The sequence below is a fragment of the Neopsephotus bourkii genome, unplaced genomic scaffold (genome assembly GCF_033783945.1).
Source record: "Neopsephotus bourkii isolate Nb327-2 ecotype Australia unplaced genomic scaffold, CSIRO-AGI_Nbou_v1 NB_54, whole genome shotgun sequence".
Lineage (NCBI taxonomy): Eukaryota > Metazoa > Chordata > Aves > Psittaciformes > Psittacidae > Neopsephotus > Neopsephotus bourkii.
In genome coordinates, this window is record NW_026900571.1 from 316,428 (window position 1) to 337,516 (window position 21,089).

The following is a 21,089-nucleotide window of genomic DNA, read 5'->3' on the forward strand; positions in this document are numbered from 1 at the left end:
AGGTTGAACAAGCCCAGCTCTCTCAGCCTGTCTTCATAGAAGAGGTGGTCCAGCCCACAGAGCATCTTCAGTGGCCCTTCTCTGGACTCAATCCAACAGCTCCGTGTCCCTCTTGTATTGAGGGCCCCAGAGCTGGACGCAGTACTCCAGATGGGGTCTCACGGGGGTGGAGTAGAAGTAAAGGAGCAAAATGTCACTGAGAACAGCCCATGCCAGAGGATTTAAACCAAAGATACAATACATGCTGCTATGCTTACAAAGTGTCTTAAGTATAAGGCTGGAGGTGCAATATGGGAATACAGTAAAACTGGGTGGCTTGCCTACTGTTTTTTTCAAAGCATAATTGTGAAAGTCTGATCACTCAGTCTTGCAAAGGATGACTCTTTACACAAGAGACATGGCGAATTACATATGTACATACTCATACATCATCATGTTTTCCATCCCTATTTATTTGCTTACCACCCAAAATGATTGTTAGCGTGTTCTCAGCTGCAGAAGGCTTTCAGAAATCATCAGAGAAATAATCAGTCCTGTGAATAATGTACCAAAGAAGAACAATGACCTCCCTCTTTCTGGGATGGTGTGCCAAGAACATGATGAAGTACTCAGTGTCTGGAAACATATGTCTTAGTGTTAAATGAGGACATGCACAAGCCACCTGAAATCCTTTGGGCATGTTATTTTAAGACAAACAAGTCGATTCATTTCTGTGAGAAGTTTAAAGCATGCAGGAGATGATTCAACCAAATTTGCCAATTTCAAGTCCCTTTATAGTCACAGTGAATTACTGTGTTCAATGATTACTAGGCTATTTTAGGGCTGGAGATCCTCTGGCTGGGATGTGGCCTAGTACTTAGTGCTTGTTAACTTAATGGTAAAGGTGAAAAGTAAGGTAGTAAAATATGACCATTATGCATATTTAGTCAAGATTAAGAAGGAGATTAGAGGATTAAATTTGAGTATTAAATTGGAAGTTTAATATAGGTGGTGACTCCTGTGAAGCTCAATTCTGGAAGTTAAATTTCACCTAATTACTCGATCAGATCTGAAATCTGCTTTAATATTTGTGAGGGCAACAAGAGTATTGTCGACCTTGGCTAGAGATGGTTGTCACTTTTTTGTTGATACTGGTTTAACAATGAAAAGGAGAAACTGAATGGTAGAGTACACAAAGAAGGAAATAATGGGTTGGAGTGGCTGTGCATTTAAAAACAAAGCTCTGAAGGACGAAAAAGGTATCGATCCACACTGGGACACCTAAGCTACCAGTTACATTTGTCAAAGCCTTCTGAAAATGTAGTCTATGGGGCGGAGTCTAGTTGGAGGCCTGTATCTAGTGGAGTGCCTCAAGGGTCGGTACTGGGACCAGTATTATTTAATATATTCATCAACGATTTAGATGAGGGAATTGAGTGTACTATCAGCAAGTTTGCTGATGACACTAAGCTGGGAGGGGTGGCCGACACGCCAGAAGGCTGTGCTGCCATCCAGAGGGACCTGGACAGGCTGGAGAGCTGGGCGGGGAATAACTTGATGAAATATAACAAGGGAAAGTGTAGAGTCCTGCATCTGGGCAGGAACAACCCCAGGTTCCAGTATAGATTGGGGAACGACCTGTTAGAGAGCAGTGTAGGGGAGAGGGACCTGGGGGTCCTGGTGGACGACAGGGTGACCATGAGCCGACACTGTGCCCTTGTGGCCAAAAAGGCCAATGGCATCCTGGGTTGTATTAGAAGGGGGGTGGTTAGTAGGTCGAGAGAGGTCCTCCTTCCCCTCTACTCTGCCCTGGTGAGACCTCATCTGGAATATTGTGTCCAGTTCTGGGCCCCTCAGTTTAAAAAGGACAGGGACCTGCTGGAGAGAGTCCAGCGCAGGGCAACTAAGATGATTAAGGGAGTGGAGCATCTCCCTTATGAGGAAAGACTGAGGGAGCTGGGTCTCTATAGTTTGGAGAAGAGGAGATTGAGGGGTGACCTTATTAGTGTATATAAATATATAAAGGGGGAGTGTCACGAGGATGGAGCCAGGCTCTTCTCAGTGGCAAACAATGAAAGGACAAGGGGAAATGGGTACAAATTGGAGCACAAGAGGTTCCACTTGAACCTGAGAAGAAACTTCTTCTCGGTGAGGGTGACGGAACACTGGAACAGGCTGCCCAGGGAGGTTGTGGAATCTCCTTCTTTGGAGACATTCAAGACCCGCCTGGACACGTTCCTGTGTAACCTTATCTAGGTGTTCCTGCTCCGGCAGGGGGATTGGACTAGATGATCTTTTGAGGTCCCTTCCAATCTCTAACCTACTGTGATACTGTGATACTGTGAAAATACTGGGAAACTTAAAACTGTAGGTAATTTAGGAACTGTAAATCATAACTGTTGTCATATTCAGGCATCTGCGTTTAGGTGCTTAGAACTGAAAATCTGGAGATTATATTAGTGGTTTAGTTATGTTTGCCCCACCTAACTGATGATTTGTTTTAAGGCATGCAAAGAATAGAGAAAGAATAGTAACAGAACTGATATTTAAGCATGGATTCCATTTTCTAATAAACCCCAGGCTAATTAGGAGAGAAGGCTAAAATTGCATGTGGCACTTACTTAAATATAGCTGATCTAGCTAGGAATACTGTTAAAGCAAGGATTTAGTGATACCATAGTGATGAATAATAAACTGCTTGTAGATAGCTGACTGCTATAACTTGATGAGACTGAAGCCAAGTTGGCTTAAAAGTACAGACTCTCATGGCAAGTGTTAGTTGAGTAGTAAAGAGTCCAGCTTTGTTTGTTCTGGGTGTTACCTCTATTTCAGAATTTGCTAAATGTCAGCATAGTTGTCACCATTCTCAATGGGTTCCATGTCCTTGAAAGCCACTGCTGTACACACCTTTAGAGATACGACATGGCAGGCTCTGTCTCCTCAGGTAGACCTCTGAAAGTCTATCACTCCGGGGTGAATTGAGATGCACTGGAAAGCCCATGACAGGCAGGGAAGGGTGGCTGACCTCCAGTGCCTGTGTTCTGCAGCTATTGCTAAAGTGGCAGGAGGAATGGGGGTCAGTAAGGGGCAGCAAGGAGGGAAGGCTGGTCACAGCTCTCCCTTGGTGGCACAGTGCTGTTGGGGACAGGCAGCATAAGGCCATCACTGCTGTGCAGTTTTGGGTGTACTTCAGGGGCTGCTCAGACCCCCGAGATGGACTTATCCTGGAAGCGCTGAGGTGAAGACTTGTCACTTATGCTCATGCCTGTGACTGTGGGATTACCTTGACACTAGTGCTTCTGCAGTAGAAAACAGAGAGAAGCTTGGAAGTGACCATCAACCCCAGAGCGGATGGGTTTGTGTTTGCTGATGGAGAGGAGCACTTAGAAATAAGGTTGTGACATATCCTTTCAGTCTCCTGTAATGTTTAATGCTCTTCAGGTCCAGAGCCTTATTCTGGGGAAATGTGCCAAACAGCATCTCATACTGGCCTACTTTTCATCGCTCCAAAGAACTAGGGAGTAGTTGACATTCTTTTCTTTATTAACGATTGAGGGACTGATGACTTTTGAAGTTAACTAAAGAAACATTGAAATTAAATTATTTTCGTGGCAGTTACTGTTAAACTTCCTAAGAAGTACAAAAGCATTTTGAGTTAATAGTAACATCTGGAAATTACACTAGCAAAGGGACACAAGGGGTGTCGTCCATCCTGCTAAACTGCCTTCACTTAGTTTGTAAAATATGTGACTCCCTTAGCCGTACTGTTGTCCAATTGGCTTCATGGAGTATGAGAGCTTTCTACATTCCTTGCAAGTATCCGGCATTGGACACGATGTGAGGCAAGCTACTGGGAGAGATAAGTCTATTTTCCTGAGACTGGGGATGAGGAAAGCAATATATTTGGAATTTTTCAGCCCTCTACTGCCTTGAAAGACCTCGCCTGTGAACATAAATGTGCCAAGCTCATTTCTTATTTGTGGTTCTGTCAAGTGAAAAATGGACCTCAGCAAAATCGCTTTACCCAGTGAAGCTCAGCCTGTGTTCTTGCATAAAATCGAACAAAGCTTAAAGCTATGTGTATTTGGCGGTTCCTATAGTCTTGGAAGAGCACCCCCTTAATTATTCAATTGGTCACAAAATGTACTTTCCTCTTTACTTGTTTTCTTGTCCCTATGGATATAATTAACGAAGTGTTAGATGAAAAAATAAGGACTGTGTGTTTGGAACAGGGCATTAATAATTCCGACCTTTGGTCTTTAGACACCTCATTTATGCATAAATCTTTATGTAAAAAAACCCAAAACACACAAAACAAAAGCAAAAACAAACCAGTACTTCAGGATTCTGAATTTTAAGAATTTGCTTCTACCAGTAAATCTATCTTGAAAAATAATTATTTTCCTGAAGCGATGCCTGCGTTACACTGCACAGACCGCAGCATTAATTTAAAATGGAAAAAAGTCGTGTTGTGGATGAATGTCTTGATGTCTACAAATGCGGTTTGTCCAGTTAACTTGTTGTTTAACCGTTGAGGTGAAAGTCTTTCTGTTCCACTCAGGCTACTTTCACTACTCAAAACCGGATTTTTGACACACCTCCAATAGTTGCTGGTAATTTCAGCCTCATTATGTCTAACTTGAGTGATCTGCGTTATTAGTAGTAGAATTATTTCTTCCCTTCAGTCTCTCTGTACACATCATCATTTGTGCATTATTATAATACAGTAGTATTAACTGTCATTTAATATTTAACAAAAAATAATTTATTCCAATTTATTTATTTATTTGTAATGCAAAGTATGGCTTCTGTAATTAAAAAGTTGGTGAAAGTGATCTGCAGTTCTTCTGTGGTCTGCCCTGAGCTGTTGAAAGTTGGAGGTGGAATTCACCATCTCTGTCCCAAAAGATTTGAAGATCAGTTATTGCAGGACTGAAGGGGACATGGAATTGGCTCTTACCGAGTCCCATGTTTCCGTTATTTCTGTACTGTCCAGTTTCATTCCTTATACTACTTTTTCATTCTGTTGCCCAAGATTCTTGCATTAGTGCACAAATATTTTGGTTGTTACTAACTAGCCATTCAGAGTTTCTTAGCTGAATTCATTCCTGCAATGTCTGCATCATCAGTCTGTCAGCATTACTGTTGTCCTTCCCTGTTCCCCATCCTCCTGTATTCTGTTAGCTTTTGAATTTCGCTGTGAGAATTCCCAGTCACTACCTACTCATTTTATCCTCACTGCTGTACTTGTGAAGAGATGTGAAGCTTTGAAATGGTTTTGTTTGGTTTTTTTAAATATTACTTTCAGTAAATGTTTTTATTGAGTTCTCTGTCATGACAATGTTGACAGTGTTTGGGGTATCTGTAACCTATTTCACACATCCTACACTTGGCAAAGGTTACTTCCCAGACAATATGGAATTCTTGGTGTTTGTGCAAGAAAGGTTATCAATACTTTTATATCACTTCAGGGTGGTTGAGGTGATACTTCTTCCCACATCCAGGGATTAAAAAATGATCAAGTCCTTTGTCAGCATAAGGTTGTCCTCACAAATCAGATTTTGGTGCCCACACAGACATGTGGCCATGCTTTAGAAGAGCAGTTGAAACATGATGATGTGGTTGTCATCTGTCTCTTCTTGGTTTCATAAGACCTGTCTGCCACATTGCAACACAAAAGGACTTAAGATGGTAAAGGGACTTAAAAAAAATAGAAGGCTGGTGGGGTTAGGATTAGATCAAATTTAGTCTGTTGTGCTGAAGTCTCCCTCTGTGAGCAAGCAGCAGGGAAGGTGATGAGGATTTAGGCCTCAGGAAGAGTCATTTAATTGCTGATTACTACCAGTCACTTTCCCAAATTCCTTTCCTCATCTACTGGAACAGTTTTATTTATTAGCCAGTTGTCCAGGGAGATTTCTGTGTAGAAATTGGCTGGAACTCTTGAGCCCTGGATCCGAGTGGTTCCATTGATATTGTAAGTATCATAGATGAGATACTGGACTCTTTAATGCCAATGTAAGTTTTGTTAATGATTTGCTAATGTCAGGATTTCACTTCTGTTTACATGTGTATTGGACTTCCTTTTGGTGGCACTCTGAGGGTGGGAAAGAATTTGATTGTCTAAAATGGTGCTGAATAGATCTTACACTGATCCAGTGCTGCATCTGGATTCACTTTCACAAGGGACAATATGGAACAAAGCTCTTGAAATAAATTTTTTTAATTGAAATCAGAAGTCTTGAAAGCCCTTCCATTTTATTGTTTCATGTGAGGGAAGGGCTGGCAACTTCATGTTCTCCCAGTTGAAGTAAGTTACCAGGTTTTGAATATGCCACAATGTATCAGGACTTCTATAGGTAATAATGCAGTCATTATTAAAGGTATGCTGCAAGGCATCATGGACTGACATTTTCAAATCACCATGTAAATCTGCCTGACACAGCTTTAAAAGAAATAAAACAAGACTGAAAGCTCCAGTGTTTAGTCTAAAAACACACATGGTTGTGGTTGCTGTTTTAGCTGGTGCGGGCTAACCGTGGAAGCCTTTTGTCAGCTCTCCGGCCTACTGAGTGCTGTCAGCTTGATTTGTGTGTTCATTTGCTGATTTTTTGGTTTGATGCTTTCTGTTAAAATTCATATAAAGAGCCTGTGTGTTTTTGCTTTATTTAGAAGCTTTCCCTAAACTATATGCTCTTCCAAAGACCAATCTTGGTATCACTGAAATGAAGAGAAAGTTCTTTCAACATTTATTCACAGCTGGCATCATTTATTTGCCATTTATATGATACTGAAAGGATGGAGGCAGAAGGAAAGCCCTGTAAAGTGATGATATAACCAAACACAGAGAAGAAACACAGTGACAGTCTTACAAGATCTTTCTGTTGTGGAAAAAGACGGAGTAAAATGAGCAGTGATGTAAGCCCTGAACCGCCTAGCGTCAGCTCAGCCTACTGCCTTCCTGGAACCAAAGCTTGCCCTGGTTAAGTTAAAGGATCCTCCTCACTCCTTTTCACATGTCCTTGCTCTTTAGGTCTCATCTGCTTGAGGAAGTTGACTTGTAACTGGCAGAGATTGCCAGGAACCAGCCCTCGACTGGATTTCAGTTCAGACTTGCAATTAGGATGGTGTTTTGCCACCATTTTTCCTTGCATGTTGATGGCATATGTGATCGCCGTGAGGGTTTTCTTGGGGCAGATGAGGTACTATGGACCTTCCTCCCTGGAACAGATCACTTCTAAAATACAAATTGATCGAGCAGTTTAACTGGCACTTCAGTATTGTTAACTTCTAGTTCTGTAGTGTCTGTGTGGCCTGAATGACTTTGTTCATGCTCTTCTATTAGAGGCAGATCTATGGGCATATGGGCACTGGGGTGTTTAGTTTCAAATAACAAGTGAAATCATGCTACGCTTACTGCATCTTAGAAACTTGAAGAGTCACGCCTTAGAACTGTCCCTTCCAAGAACAGCTTCAGAAAACAGTTCCTTGAATCACTAAAAATATCTCTATTTTTTGAGTCAAAACTGATCAAAAATGCACCCTTAGGAAGCACTGGAGGGTGTGGGTTTGGTGCAAGGTAAAAGGCCTGCAAATTCCTATTGGGCTTTTGATAAAAATAGAAAGCTTGCTTAGAAGTAGTCGTCAGGTATTATTTTCCTATCTTAAATGATTAGGCCATAGTGGAGAAAGCCTTTAAAGTTCTCTATAACCCATTCACTATAATTAAAAAAATGTAGCTTTGTATTTACCTCCAGTGAGTGCTGTATCCTGTTTTCCTTTCCACAGGCAGAGTCACCCCAGAACAGCTCAGCTCCTACATTAAGCTTTTCAAAAACAATCTCAGAGCATTGGAGAACCATTGTGGTCTTCTGCAGCTTGTGCTGGCCACGATCCAGACTTTGAAACACCCCCAGACTTCCAAATGGGACAACTTCCTTGCCTTTGAGAGATTACTTCTGCAGGTACGTATTATGTGAATTTGTTTGACCTAAGTAAAAAATGGTTTATTTAATTTCTGAGTTCCCACTGGATGCTGTAGCTTTATTTTTTATGAAGAAGTGTACTGAATGTCTTGTTAAAAAGCTGTTTCTTACTGTCAAACTTGTAAAAGGAATGGGAACCTACATAGTCTTTTATAGTTTTGTCTAAGAAAATGTTTATAAACTGAACAGTGATCATTAAAAGTGAAGTACATAAATAATTGAATTGGATTATGGTTTTACATCTGTACGAATTTTCAAGATGATAGTAACTTTTCACATTGGATATGATTATTATCATTATTATCATCTTCATCATCATCATTCTGAAGATGCTTCTGGAGGTAATGAGCTGAATCAAATACAGAGAGGATTTTGTTACTATGTGAGTGTAAAACTTGTGTAATTTGCTGAATAGGTGAAAGTGTAGTAGGAAATTCCATGCACGAAGAGAGTGAGGTTTCTCTTGGTCACAGCTGTTATCTACCCTCAGATTTTCCCACCACCACATTTTTTACAGCATCCTGTTGGTGACCACAGTAGTATTTACATACTATTTTTGTATCACACTTGGATTTCTCTCAGGAAATGAAGCTAGTGGTATATTGAACTCTTATCCTACTAACCTTTGGAGACGTATGAAAAAAAGGAGAAGTTAATTTCTGCTGAAATTTAGGAAAAGCTCAAACCTTTCCTCCCTGTGCTTTCTCTTCTGCCATTGTGTTGCTTTTAGACGAACCGTCTGAAATCGTAGCAAAAGGCAAGTCTTTTTATAAAGTAACTTCTAATGAAGTTAGCCAGCCTTAAATGAGCGAAGCATATAGTATGGATCTCAACTAAAAGAAGATAATACTACTGTAAAAATAAGCTGTCTTTGTCTAGATGTTGAAAACAAACCAGCAACCCAACTCTCTTCATGATCTATGGCAGCAGGATATAATCCCTGGTCCTTTGAGGAGACTCAGCCCATACTTCATAACTTTGTAGTCAATAAATTTCTGCAACTTGGGGGGGGGGGGTTGGATGCAAAGCTTGAGGAGTAGCGAGCTCTTTGACTACATTAATTTAAAAAGCTGTTCTCTCTTGGCAAGACTGACATATTTTTTAATTACATAGGCAGCCTTCTTTAATTAAGAAAAAACACATCTCAGGTAAAGAACTCATTGCAGCCATTTTGTTGGTTTGTCTCCACTGTAGAGCATGGCACTGACAACTCCTAATCCCCTTCTTTCTCCTGCAGTGACTCACATCACATAGCTCTTCTCCGAAGCTGGTTAAGTTCCATCTTAAAACCAGTTCAGCTTTAGAATTAAAATAAAGCTGCAAGCTCAGCATTGTTTTCGCAACACACAACTGCCTATATAAATGCCATGTCGTAAATCATCAGGGAGTGGAAAAACGGAGGTAAAAAACAACCAAGCTATATATTTTATAAAAAAGAAATGTATAACAAGCACTCTCATAATCCAAAGCCATCTATGATTATACCCACTGCCTTCCACCCATCATATTAAGGTAAAATGTGTTAGCCAAAACAAACTTTCTAGACTAACATTTGTAACTGTTCCTTAAGCACATACTCATTTTCAGTAGTTCAAACAACTGTTATTTTGAATTACACAATCTGTACAGCATGTATCCTCTTACTGATTCTATTTTGAAAACAGAGTCTGACATGCATTATCTACTTCTGAGCACATGGCACATCTCTGTTCTGTTGACAGGATTTTGTAGGGAGAGCAAAACAATACTGAGAGACCCAGAAGACATTAGAGATATTTATATTTAAAAACAACAGCCAGGAATTATGTTATGAATAGTTGCTACATAGCACTGCACTGAATTTGATGCTATGGTAGTCTATTTCAGCAGTACTTCTGAGAAATTCTTTAGCATAATTGTTACGTTTCAGTATTTTACAACAATAAATCTTAAAAAATCCTCAATAAAAATTGTTTCAACAAGAAAATGGTGTTGTTACTATCCTATACTGGAGCCACATAGAAGACAACTGTTTGTAAAAGATCTACTGGGAGTAATATTAGATTCAGACAACGTAGGAATTCTGTATTTTTTTACTGATGGATGCATGTCAAACTCAGCTGATGCCATGGAGATAACCCAGTATAAACGGGTGGTGTAAGAATTCTCAGATTTCCCCCCAAAACATTCTACACAGTTTTGGAATTTCTCATTACTGGATCTCTCTGTTGGGTCTTACGATTTTCAGCTTAGTCTATTTTGTTCTTTTCATAAAAACCATATTGTTGACATGAAGCCTTTAGTCTAACTCTTACACTGAATAACCTCTTCTATTTTGCTTTTTCTTATTCCTTGATTCATTCCTTGCAGCTGATGTTGCAGGCACTCAGTTCTAAAAATGGCCTAGTAAAGGTAGAAAGCAGCCCACTTCCACTATTTTATCATAATTAAAAATCTGTAACTTTCGTGGAGGTTTATTAAGCAGTAGAGGCCTATGAAATACAAAAGCACAAGAGGAGGAGCTCTCTTCAGAATTTAAACAAAATGTGACACCATGAGAGAAAAATATATTTTTGTTGTTTTTAATATATACTACTCGTATATTCATGGAGCAGGGATTTCTGCCTACAAATTCAATTTTAAAGTACCCAGCAGCAGTAGAAAGTGTGATTGGGGTATAATGTGCCCCAAGAGAAAGTGCAGTTGCTCTATGAAGGGTACTGCTCTGAAACTCCTGAGGTTGGATGCTACACATACATACATGAAGAGCTCCAGACCATACACTATTTTCATGTTGACATTTCCAAATATTAATTAGCTGAATTGTATTTTATATCTATTTTTTCATTTCAGTGCTGTAAAATTTGTCAGAAGCAGGTATTTATTTTTTTTGCCCTTGGTGTCTTGAGCAACAGAAAATACAGGCGTGTTTTTAAGAGAAACAGAAACTTCACACCAGATGGTCATTCCAATGTTTTTGTTTTTTCTGTTGGCAGAAAGCTGTTATAAGGTTAATAAAATGACATCATTCTTTCTCCTATGAATATTAGAGTGCAAACTCACAAAAAAAGAAGTGGAAAAACTGCAATACAGCTGAGTATTTGTCGTTCTAGTTAATGTTTTCAGTAGCAAGATATAATAGCCAGGGTGCTGGTAACCATTCCATCCTGTGCCGTGATTCTCTACCATTTTTACAAACACGGGGGTACGCACAGCTTATTACTGAATCAAGGGTGACATGACTATTTATTTGCACTTTTGGCCATTGCATAATATGGTAGGCGTTGTTCACATATGCATGCCTGCACAGGATCCCATGCCAATGAATTTGGAAACTGTAAGACACCAGTCTGCAGACTTTCCCTGCCTAGAACTCAGTGTAGTTCTCAGACCTCTCAGCTTTTCTAGAGGGTACAGTAGTTATGAGGTGACATTTATTGACTGTAAACTGGTATAAACCAAAAGCTTAAGCATGGGCATCAGGGTTGCTGAAGCACGCTCTTAGATACAAAGCAGTGGGAAAGCAGAGAAACTTTTGGAGTAGTTCTGCAAGAATAATTCATTGTTCAGCTGTAGTGAGACCTTTATTTCTACATAGAATAGATTAAGATAAGTTGCATTCCTTGTTACTATTATTTATATTGCTTTAGTCTACATGTAATTTATCATTATATAGCTCAGCTCAGTGCAATACGTTGTCTTTTTGGTGGCCTACAATGTTGTTAAATAATGGTTTTAGAAAAGTTATTGCAACAGTATTTGAAAGAATACCCATGATAACTGCCTGTTATTAGAGATTTACATAAAATCTTGATCTTGAAATTAGATCAATTGCTTTTTAATATAAAGCTACATACGGAATGAATTGGCTTGGTGGGAGTCTTGCTTGGTATCATGTTGATTGCAAAGGTCATCCTCTGAAATCTGGTACCTTTTGGATAGGATTGCAGATTGGACAGAGCCTTGGGCAACGTGGTCTAGGGTAAGGCATCCCTGCCCGTGTCAGAGGGGGTTGGAACTAGGTGATCTTAAGTTCCTTTCCAGCCCACACCGTTCTATGCCTCTGTTTTGTCTTACGCAGCTAGAGAGTGAAATGTAATTTGTTGATGACTTCTGGAGAGAAAATAGTCCTGAAAGCAGTCACTTGCTTAAGCTTGCAAATTCACTATTTAAAATACTATAATATTTATAATTCAGTATTTACAGTAAATTTTTATTTAACCACCTATTTGGGAGATTTGCTTAATTGAAACTGAGAGTCAGAACATGTAAACCTGAAAACCTATTTGGATTTTGCCCTTTATATGTGTGATATTTTAAACTTTGCAAGTATTTATTCTACATAAAATTCATGTTAGGTTTCATGAACTTGCCTAAAAACTGGTCTATACAAGCCCTGACATAGTGTTGCTTCTTGTCACCTGCCCTTGTATGGTCTTAGTTCATTTATTTTGCTTGCTCCATGCCTCTTACCTTTGTGTTTGTGTGTTTTCTGTACATTTCTATAAAGCAGAGCCCTGAAATGCTGGGGACTCCTTGGTGCTACAGCAGTACAGGTAAAAACAGTGGATTAAATTTCTGTAAGCGATGAGCTGTTTTGGTTGCATTTGTTCACCACCCATGCTCCACAGAGGAGGAGCTTATTGGTTACAATTCATATTCCATGTACACAGAGTACTAGGAGCATTTCCCAGGCTTGACATGACAGGTATTCCAACTAGTCAAGCCCAGGAAGGAAGATAAGTGCGTGTATAAACTCTTCTACTCTATAAACGTGTATGTATAATTTTTCTAGTGAAGGTAGTTTTCTGTGAGTAGGATGCTCATCAGACTAATTTGAAAGCAAAATAAAATATAAGTAGGGATTGGTTTAACATTGTTTTAATCTGAATAAATCCTTTGGGAGTGAATAGAAACTATTTCTACTGTCAAGTTATTAATCTGCTGACAGAAAATTGCTGTAAGTTTTTCTAACTCTGTCTGTCAAGGGGTTAAAATATCTTAAGTCTGGTTACCATAGCACATGGGAGTTAAGAGAATTTTTCTGTGTTCTTGTCAAAGAAATATGCTTGTGTTTGGTCTGAAAAATTGTAAAGTATTGTCATGATGGTTCTCATTTAAAAAGTAAAGACCTCCCTCCTTCATCTTCTGGAAGAGCTAATATTTTGTATCCAGATAAGGGTCGTGTAGAGCTCCTAAAATGGCTTTTTTGAGTGAACAAATGTCCATATCAATAAAACTTAAAAGCCTTGTGGGAATAAGAGGCTAAATATGTTAAATCAATGGGAACTTTTAAATTAATATTCTATATACAAAACCAAAATATTTGCTGTAAAATAAAAGAATCCTAACATATAAATGATTGTAATGGAAACCAGCTTTCTGGAGCAAAAAACCACTGCAACCCCCTTTGCACACACAGATTATTTTGTTGGAATTTTAAACAATTAATAGCTTTCCTAGCAGTTTCTTTTGAGGTGCGTGTTGAGATTACACGGCAGTTGATATCTTGTTAGCACATGTTGCAGAAGGGCAGCATGATTTTCAGCTTGATATGAACACTTGTGGCCAGTGATAGCCAGAGTCCTTAACCAGCCCTGTGCTGAGCTATGGCTCTGCCTGTCGCTTGCCATTCTTTCTCTGTCACTTTTCTCCTTAAAATGGGGGATTAATTGCTTACTTGCTGTAAAAAATAGCATTAATTAGTGCTCTTACTCTGCTGTCAGTATACATGTAGTAGTTGCAGAGAGGCACAATATTAACAATGTTGAATGAGTCACATTTGCTCTTAAACGGTTAACTGTGCTCCAAGAGGCAAAGCTTCTGTCATGTGTGCTCCCAGTAAGCCCTTTCCTTGCTCCACTGATGCTTTCCTTGCATTGCTCCACTGATAGTGTTCTGTACTACCTGATTTACATTAGTGGCAGGATCTGCTTTCCAGTTTCTTCTTCTTAAGGAGACTGTTGCCACCCTCACCAAAATACTGTCTTCTGCTATTACTTACACAGGGCAGGCTGAGTCATATGTAAAATATTTCTTTAAATATTCCGAAAACATCAGAAATGTCTCCAATGGACTGAGCAAATCTCTTGATTTACTAACCTGTAGAAAATGGCATATGTGATTTCAGATCTATCAAAGTGGAGGATTCATGCACTCTTGGCAGCAACATCTTGTATTTTGATGGACCTGTAAGGGGTGCCTTTTTTAGGTGTGGCTTCTGCGGTGATAGGTAAGCAGTGCAGGAGTGCAGATTCCCTTAGTCAGTTTTTGCCTCTTAATAACAGAAATCCCATTAGCAATGCCCATTCATCAGCATTCAGATTGACAAGTTAATTGGCAAGCTTTTGAGGAGTCCTGAATGAGGGGTGTTACTGTGGTGTTTAAGTCTCTACTAATAAGCTCATTAGTTTGGTGTTAATTGTGTGTTACTGTGGTGTATGAATGGAGATGGGGAGGGAGGCAGCTCCGTCTGTGCTCTAGCATTTAATTTTCTATTCATTTTGTTCATTATGATACCCATGTTCTTTTGGTAAAAAGACTTGTTTGGTGTACTCTTTTGGATGCTTTCAGTCTAGATGATACACTCGGCTTGTCATGCAGAAAAGAAAGGTCTTTTTAAGATTATAGATAAAGTTTCTTAGCTAATAATCCTAACTAGGTTTTGCTGCTGCTATAGGTTTAAAGCAGGACTGCATTTACTTTTGGGTTTTGTCTGCTTTTGCTAATTATATTAGTCTTTAAGAAAATCAGCATTGCCTTATATTTACAATCCATGTATTGTCTCTATGTAAGATTCTAGGTACTGTTGTAATAATAATTAAATCAACAGCACAAAGCACAAGCATCTCATGAGAGCTTTATTCAGAGGAATTCCTTATCATTGTAGTGATTAGTTCAAAGTCAGTAAATCACCTATCAAATCTCTTATCTGCAAACCAATTTGGTGGTGCCAGGGCTGTATATCCGGTTTTGAGTGCGATTATGTGCGCCTGTCGGCTTAGTTTTCCTTAGTTTTTGGAGGATGTATTTGATTGTTTCCTACAGACTGGCAAGGAGAAAGCAGAGAAACAACACAGCTCAGGATTAATGAAAACTTTACTGTGGGCAATATCCAAAATAACCAGTGGGGCTGCCATGTTGCATTCCCTCTGTCTCCCCACTTTAACGATTTGCATAGTTCCCTTTCCAGTGGCACACATGCTTCCTCGGATCACTGCCATTTCTGGGCACATGGTGCAAGCACAGACATACAGGTGCACACCTAACTTTTTCCCACAGTCTAGGTAGTCTGGGCGTTAGTGAGCCCCAACCTGGAAAGCTGATAGTCCAATTGGCAATGTACCGATCCCTAGCTGTTACTCTAGCCTCTGTTTTTCTCATGTCCTGCAGAATATGCAATGGGATTTTTGCCCCGACAAAAAATAAACAACAACTTTGGCAAGTCTTGGGGTGCTTGTGGAAACATGGCTTTATGGCTGCTGCCTTCAGATCACAGCTCTGTCTCTCTCTGCATCATCTGTTCTTGGTCTTGGAGCTCTTTGAAGGAGCAGCTGTGCTCAAGACTCTGAGGCTAATGTTTTTCCCAAACCCATTATTTTCAGTAGGAAGGTAGGTATATTCTTAATTTGATTTTGCCTACTTGATGGAAAACAAGGTGGTGTTAGTTGTTCAGGTTGTCAGACCAGCCAAGATTGGGGTGGTCTAGGAGTTAACTGTTTTTCCTAACTTAGGATTTTATGGTTTACCTGGTGGAATTGAACCGGCAATGGTTTAGAGAACTTGCAAAACTCTGCATGGTTTTTGGCCATTTTTCAGTGAAAACCTCCATGCTCAAAGGAAGCTACATGAAGAGCCGCATGAAGAGATAGTCCTACACAACAGGTTGATTGCAGCTTAGTCCAGTTATGGAGCCATGGTAGATTTTTGTCATAAATTATGGTATAATTGTTTGCAAGTGTAGGCTTGCTGATATCATTTGCTCACTTCCAGTGAAGAAGGCAGGCTCAGCTCTCTTTGTCTAGGTTAGAAGAGCAGGTGTTGTGAGAAAGGCAACATGGTGGCTCAGCCGACAAAATCTTATTGGAATTTTACCTCTGCAATAGGTCATGAAGAATCATTTTTAAAATCAAAGCTGTATTCTCAGAGGTCTGCCAGTATAGTACTGTCTTGCATCCCCTTGGAGATGACCAGTTACTTCTGCTTAAACAAACTTGTAACTAACTCTTCCCACTTGGAGAAGTATAAAATATTAGGAATTAATCAAAGTGGTTACTACTACCTCTGCTATTCCGAAGGTATGTGTAACAGACAAACAACTCGGTCCTAGTGGGTGTCTTCTACATGTTCCTAGGTTTTCTTGGGAAATGGGGAGATTTCTTCTAGTGGTTTATTTTCTTTAGATTTTCTCCAGTTCATGCCTCTTCAGCTAAGTTACCTTTTATTGCCATTGAGTTTCTCTAGGAACTTTCTCAAGCTAAAATGATACCTCGTTGGAAGCATGCCTGTTTTACCCCATGGCACCATATTTGGGTACAAGAACATGAAAGGCAGCATACTATAGGGCTGACAAAAGCGGGTTTATGCTGGAAGCTGCCTGCTGGCTACAGCTCATTTGCCCTCATCCTCCCTCCAGAAAGCAAAAGGAAATACTTGCTCCATACCTAGAAGTGACCTGGATTTACCAAGTCTGAGGCTTCTGTAGTGTAATTTTCTCTGTGTTTACTCTATCATGTATCCTATAAAAATGCTTTGTTAATTAAAATGTAGTAGGCACAGGAGGAAAAAATGACATTTCTCTCTGGATGTCCCACCCTGCACCACCCTGTCCCAGGGTGTTTCCCTTTGTGTGCCTTTAAACAAATAACATATGGTTCTGTGAGTGTTCCTGTAATTCAAAGTAGTCATGTTGCCTGCAGAAATGAAGGGTACCGTGCACAAGTAACACTTGTACAGTATTTTCTAATGAAATATGATGGCCCGTTTGTGCAGCTGTGTCTAATAAGGCATGAATATATTTAACTGCTCTTCACCTCCTCACACTCTGTTTGTTTGAAGTACAGAAATGTTGTATGTTCACATTAGGCAATTCAGTATAGAAATCTAACTTGGACTATTGATGGGAAGTATTTCATCATTTTTAGCAGGTTAAAACATATGGTTGTAGTTACAATAAATAAATGGTTTGGTCCATAAACCAGTGCCATTCAGCACGACTGTCAGGTGGATGTAGATTCATCCTTCAGGAGAGTAAAATGTAGGTAATGGATAAGTAATAAATGGTAGTCTGGGTCTCTGCCTGGGGATGGGAAAGGTTTCAAATTCTTTTTAGCGAGAGCATTTGTAAGAGAAGAAGAAAAGGTAATGGCCCAGAGATGAGAAACTCTTCAAGTATGATTTGATTCTATCCAGCAGTTTCTCTTCTAGTGTTTCTTCCCTAGCCATCCCCAAGTCTAGGGAAAGCGAAATTGCAAAGTCGTAGGCAGCAAATTGTTCAGACGTACTCCACAGTTTCATCTCACGTTCACATAATAGTGCTGCCTTTCCTGAATGGAGCAGAAGGGTTCTTCGCTAATAAAAATAAAGAACATTTTCTTTAAGTTTTAAAAAATATCTCTAGTTTCCTCTGAATTTCTTAGCCCAGTATTCTTCAGCAACACAGGAGCAAGCTGGGAAGTTGTAGGCACTGTATTAAGTGAGATTCTCAAATGCTGGAGGTGTTAAGTGTATCTGCTCAGAATAATGTTTTTCAGTTAGTAGGATCAGAGTGTGGTTAAAATAAAGGTTCCCCAAGAGAGACTGGCATGGGTCCTCAACCACCTTTTTATTAGCAGATAGTTTTTAAATGGCTATGATGTTTCTGGTGATCAAGCTCTCACTGGCTTGATTTGGTTTGATTCTGTTTGATTTTGAAAGTACATTTTTAAAAAGCATTCATTCTTGTATCTGTTTAACAGATACAGCTACGAGAAAACTGAAGGTCTCTGCTTGCAGAATACAACAAAAATGAACATTTTAAAAGATAATACTTGCTATCATGTACCACTGGCTAAAGTTTGTTACTTGTGATGGACAGTATGCGTAGCTGGGTGTAAGTCTTATAATACACAGGAATACATTTCAAAATATATGTTCATGTACCAAAAGCCAAGTGAAAAGCTCTCTCAGCCTTCTCACTTGTCTTAACTGAATTATCCTGCATCCCCTCTGTGTATGTTTTTCCCCAGACTGTAGATGGATTTTTTGTCCATGTTATTTCATTTCTGGAATTACTCAAAAACTATTTGGTACTCAAGGAATCAATACAGAGCACTCACTGCCCCTTATTCCACAGGAGTTCTGGAAAGCGTTAGGACTGCTCAGGTAGCACCTTCTGTGTCCTCTTATCTACGGTTTCTGCAAGCTTGCCAGTATTACTGGAAAACTGATGCTTCTTCTCCTGTGTCCCCTGGAAAAAAAGGCCATTTGAGAATCTAACTGCTGTAGAAGGGAAATGGTTCATTACATCTTTTCATTGCATCTACAGAGATGGCAGCAGACACACAAAGATGTAAGCTGCTGCTACTTAAAGGGAATGTCAGTCATTGACACAGGTGAAGTTTTGCATTGTCTGCATACTGGTTTAGTTTCATCTGCTTGTTCATTGCAGAGAAGAGGTTGTATGTACAGAAGGCACATATGCCAACATTTAATTGGTAGGGGCCTGACTACACGCATTGTCAACAGACGTATAGATTGGGAAGCCACCATGTGTTTCAGGGGATGTAAGAGTGGAGAATTCTATTTAGCATGGTGTAAAGCTTCAGTGTTTTACTTTGGGTTCTGATTTCACCCATTTTTTTTGCAGCTGAACAGAATGAAACTTCCGTATAAATTCAACCTGTGTAAGGCTATCAGTTTGAGCTCCAAATGTCAGCATCTGCAAATGGTTTGGTTGCCTCCATGAAATTAATTGTTGCCTAGACTATCACTGTGTGCGTTTGTGTTTTATCCATATCCTGAGCAAGATTTCTATTAGAAGTGATTGCTACTGGAAAGTGAATGATTTCTTTAGCATCTGATGGGTGGACTCGGAGAAGTATAGGCAAGCATGGACTAGTGTGCCCTTTCTCATCCTGCTTCCCTTCTGTAAGTCAAAAGAGGATGCACAGTTCGAAGACATCACTAAAGCACTCTTGGTGGGCACTAGTTATCTTATCCTTTTCCTGCATGTACTGTTCGTAAGAGTTTTATTTTCATAAAACGTGTAAAGGCAGAGGATACCTTTAAATCTTGTTCTCAGTTAAGTAGTGCAACAGGTGTGGAATTTCTTTGTAAAGATACGAAAGTTAGACACTGTTTCACAGAGGGAACAACATATTTCATGCAGATGGGTTCTCAAATGATGGTGAAAACAGCAACTCATGGATGGCCAGGTGATCTGCTTTTCTGTCCTGAAGAACTAAAAATAATTTGCATATTTTTATCTTTAAGCATTTGCATGTCATCTTGGTGTGATTACTGGCACATGTTGTGTTGATTCAACTTTATTGTCACATTATTCTCTCACATTCAAGGGCCACATGTGCTCCACATCTGGTGAACATTTAAAGGCCTTTTGAAAACTATCACCATGTTTTTGTTCTTAGAAATGTTTATGGCAAATATCATGCTCTTGCGTCTGCTTCTGCTGTTGGTTACAAACAGGATGCTCTAGGCTGTGCCTGCTGTCCAGTTACAAAACCACCAAGGGTAAAATAATATGTTATGCAAAGTGATTAATTGCTTGACTGTTGGTCCTTGTTCATTGGACCAGAATGACCATGTATCCTTGTTCTGGTGAAATCACAGTGGACCATGCTGGATGTGTAACTCTTTACGGCCGCTTTCATTAGACTAGACAATGTGGGAAAAAGAGAGAGCAGGAAGAAAACCACTTAATTTTTAGGAGTGAATACAAAATCTCTTTTATATTGTTATTCATGCCAAATTATAATATTGCTTTTGAGGAGAGTAGGCCTTAAAAACTGCATAGTATCCAATGTCAAGTCACCAATGAACTACTACTAAAAACATTCTGGCAAAAGCTGAATGTTTTCCTGCAGCTCTGTCATTACTGTTCTGATTTGGTACATTGCTCAATACATTTTATAGAGTGACTGCATGACTCTTTGCCATGCTTCATGACGATGACATTGCATTTATTGTTAACCTGTCATGGTGTGAAGTATACTTATTCTGAACACCATCTGTTTAGAATATACAGTTCCCTGCACCAAACCAATGGCATGCAAAGGAGATTGCAGTCCGCTTTTCACACATTATTTACTATGCAGGGCAAAGTTAAAAATCATGATTAGAATCTTCTTACATTTCACCCTTAGGTGCATAGAATATAAAAATCTCATTTGGAGATACCTAAAGCCTAACTCAAACTAACCTGAAACATGTCAGGTGGGGCTTAGAATGAAGGAGAAAATACTCTCCTGACTCAATAATGAACTCCATTTCTCTTTGGGGACTTGACTTCTGACACAGAGAGAAGGCCAAAATAAAAAACAGAGTGAATGAGGGCCCCGACTTAAACCTGCTTTTAATTAAGCCTTGTAAAGAAGCTTTTCTGCTAAAACTCTCAGGTTGAAGAGTTCATGCAAAGAAACCTCCCTGTGGCTTATGGACAGCCAAAGTGGGGACTCACACACACGTTTTTGAATAGTTTAAACCAGAAAAAAATGCAAGTGAGAAAGTCCATATTATTTGTTTAATGCGTTTTTTAGCAGGCCACTCCTTTTTTAATTACTTTGTTTTATTATTCTGTGTGAATTTCAGTGTAAAACTTAATGTTGGTACAAGATGTTTTGATATTAACAAACATGAAAACCAAATTGCTCTGGTTTCCTTTTTTCCTAATTGCACATAAATCTGACCCTGTTCAGCTGGACACAGTTACAGTGCGTTAGAAATGTAATACACATTTCAAATCAGAATCCTAGCTCTAAGGCAAAGGTCAAAGTCATTTTCTTGTTTGTTTGTTTTTAAAGGGATTAAATAAATGTAGTTTTACCACAAGGAAAATGATAGTGCCCATTGCTCAAGTATGGCTTTTAAGTCTGTATTTAAATGGGAGAACCTTGTCTGGAGTGGTGGCAGGGATCATTTCAGAAGTAAAGG

The 21,089-nt window shown here is 39.4% G+C and overlaps 1 protein-coding gene across 1 annotated transcript in view; it reads left to right on the forward strand.

Annotated features, from left to right (window-relative positions):
• Positions 1-21,089, forward strand: part of SCFD2 (sec1 family domain containing 2) — a 191,775-nt gene that overhangs the window by 46,017 nt on the left and 124,669 nt on the right. Inside the window, exon 4 of the mRNA XM_061352578.1 lies at positions 7,765-7,940. Within this exon, the coding sequence (XP_061208562.1) occupies positions 7,765-7,940 (176 nt within the window). The remainder of the gene's footprint in view (positions 1-7,764; positions 7,941-21,089) is intronic.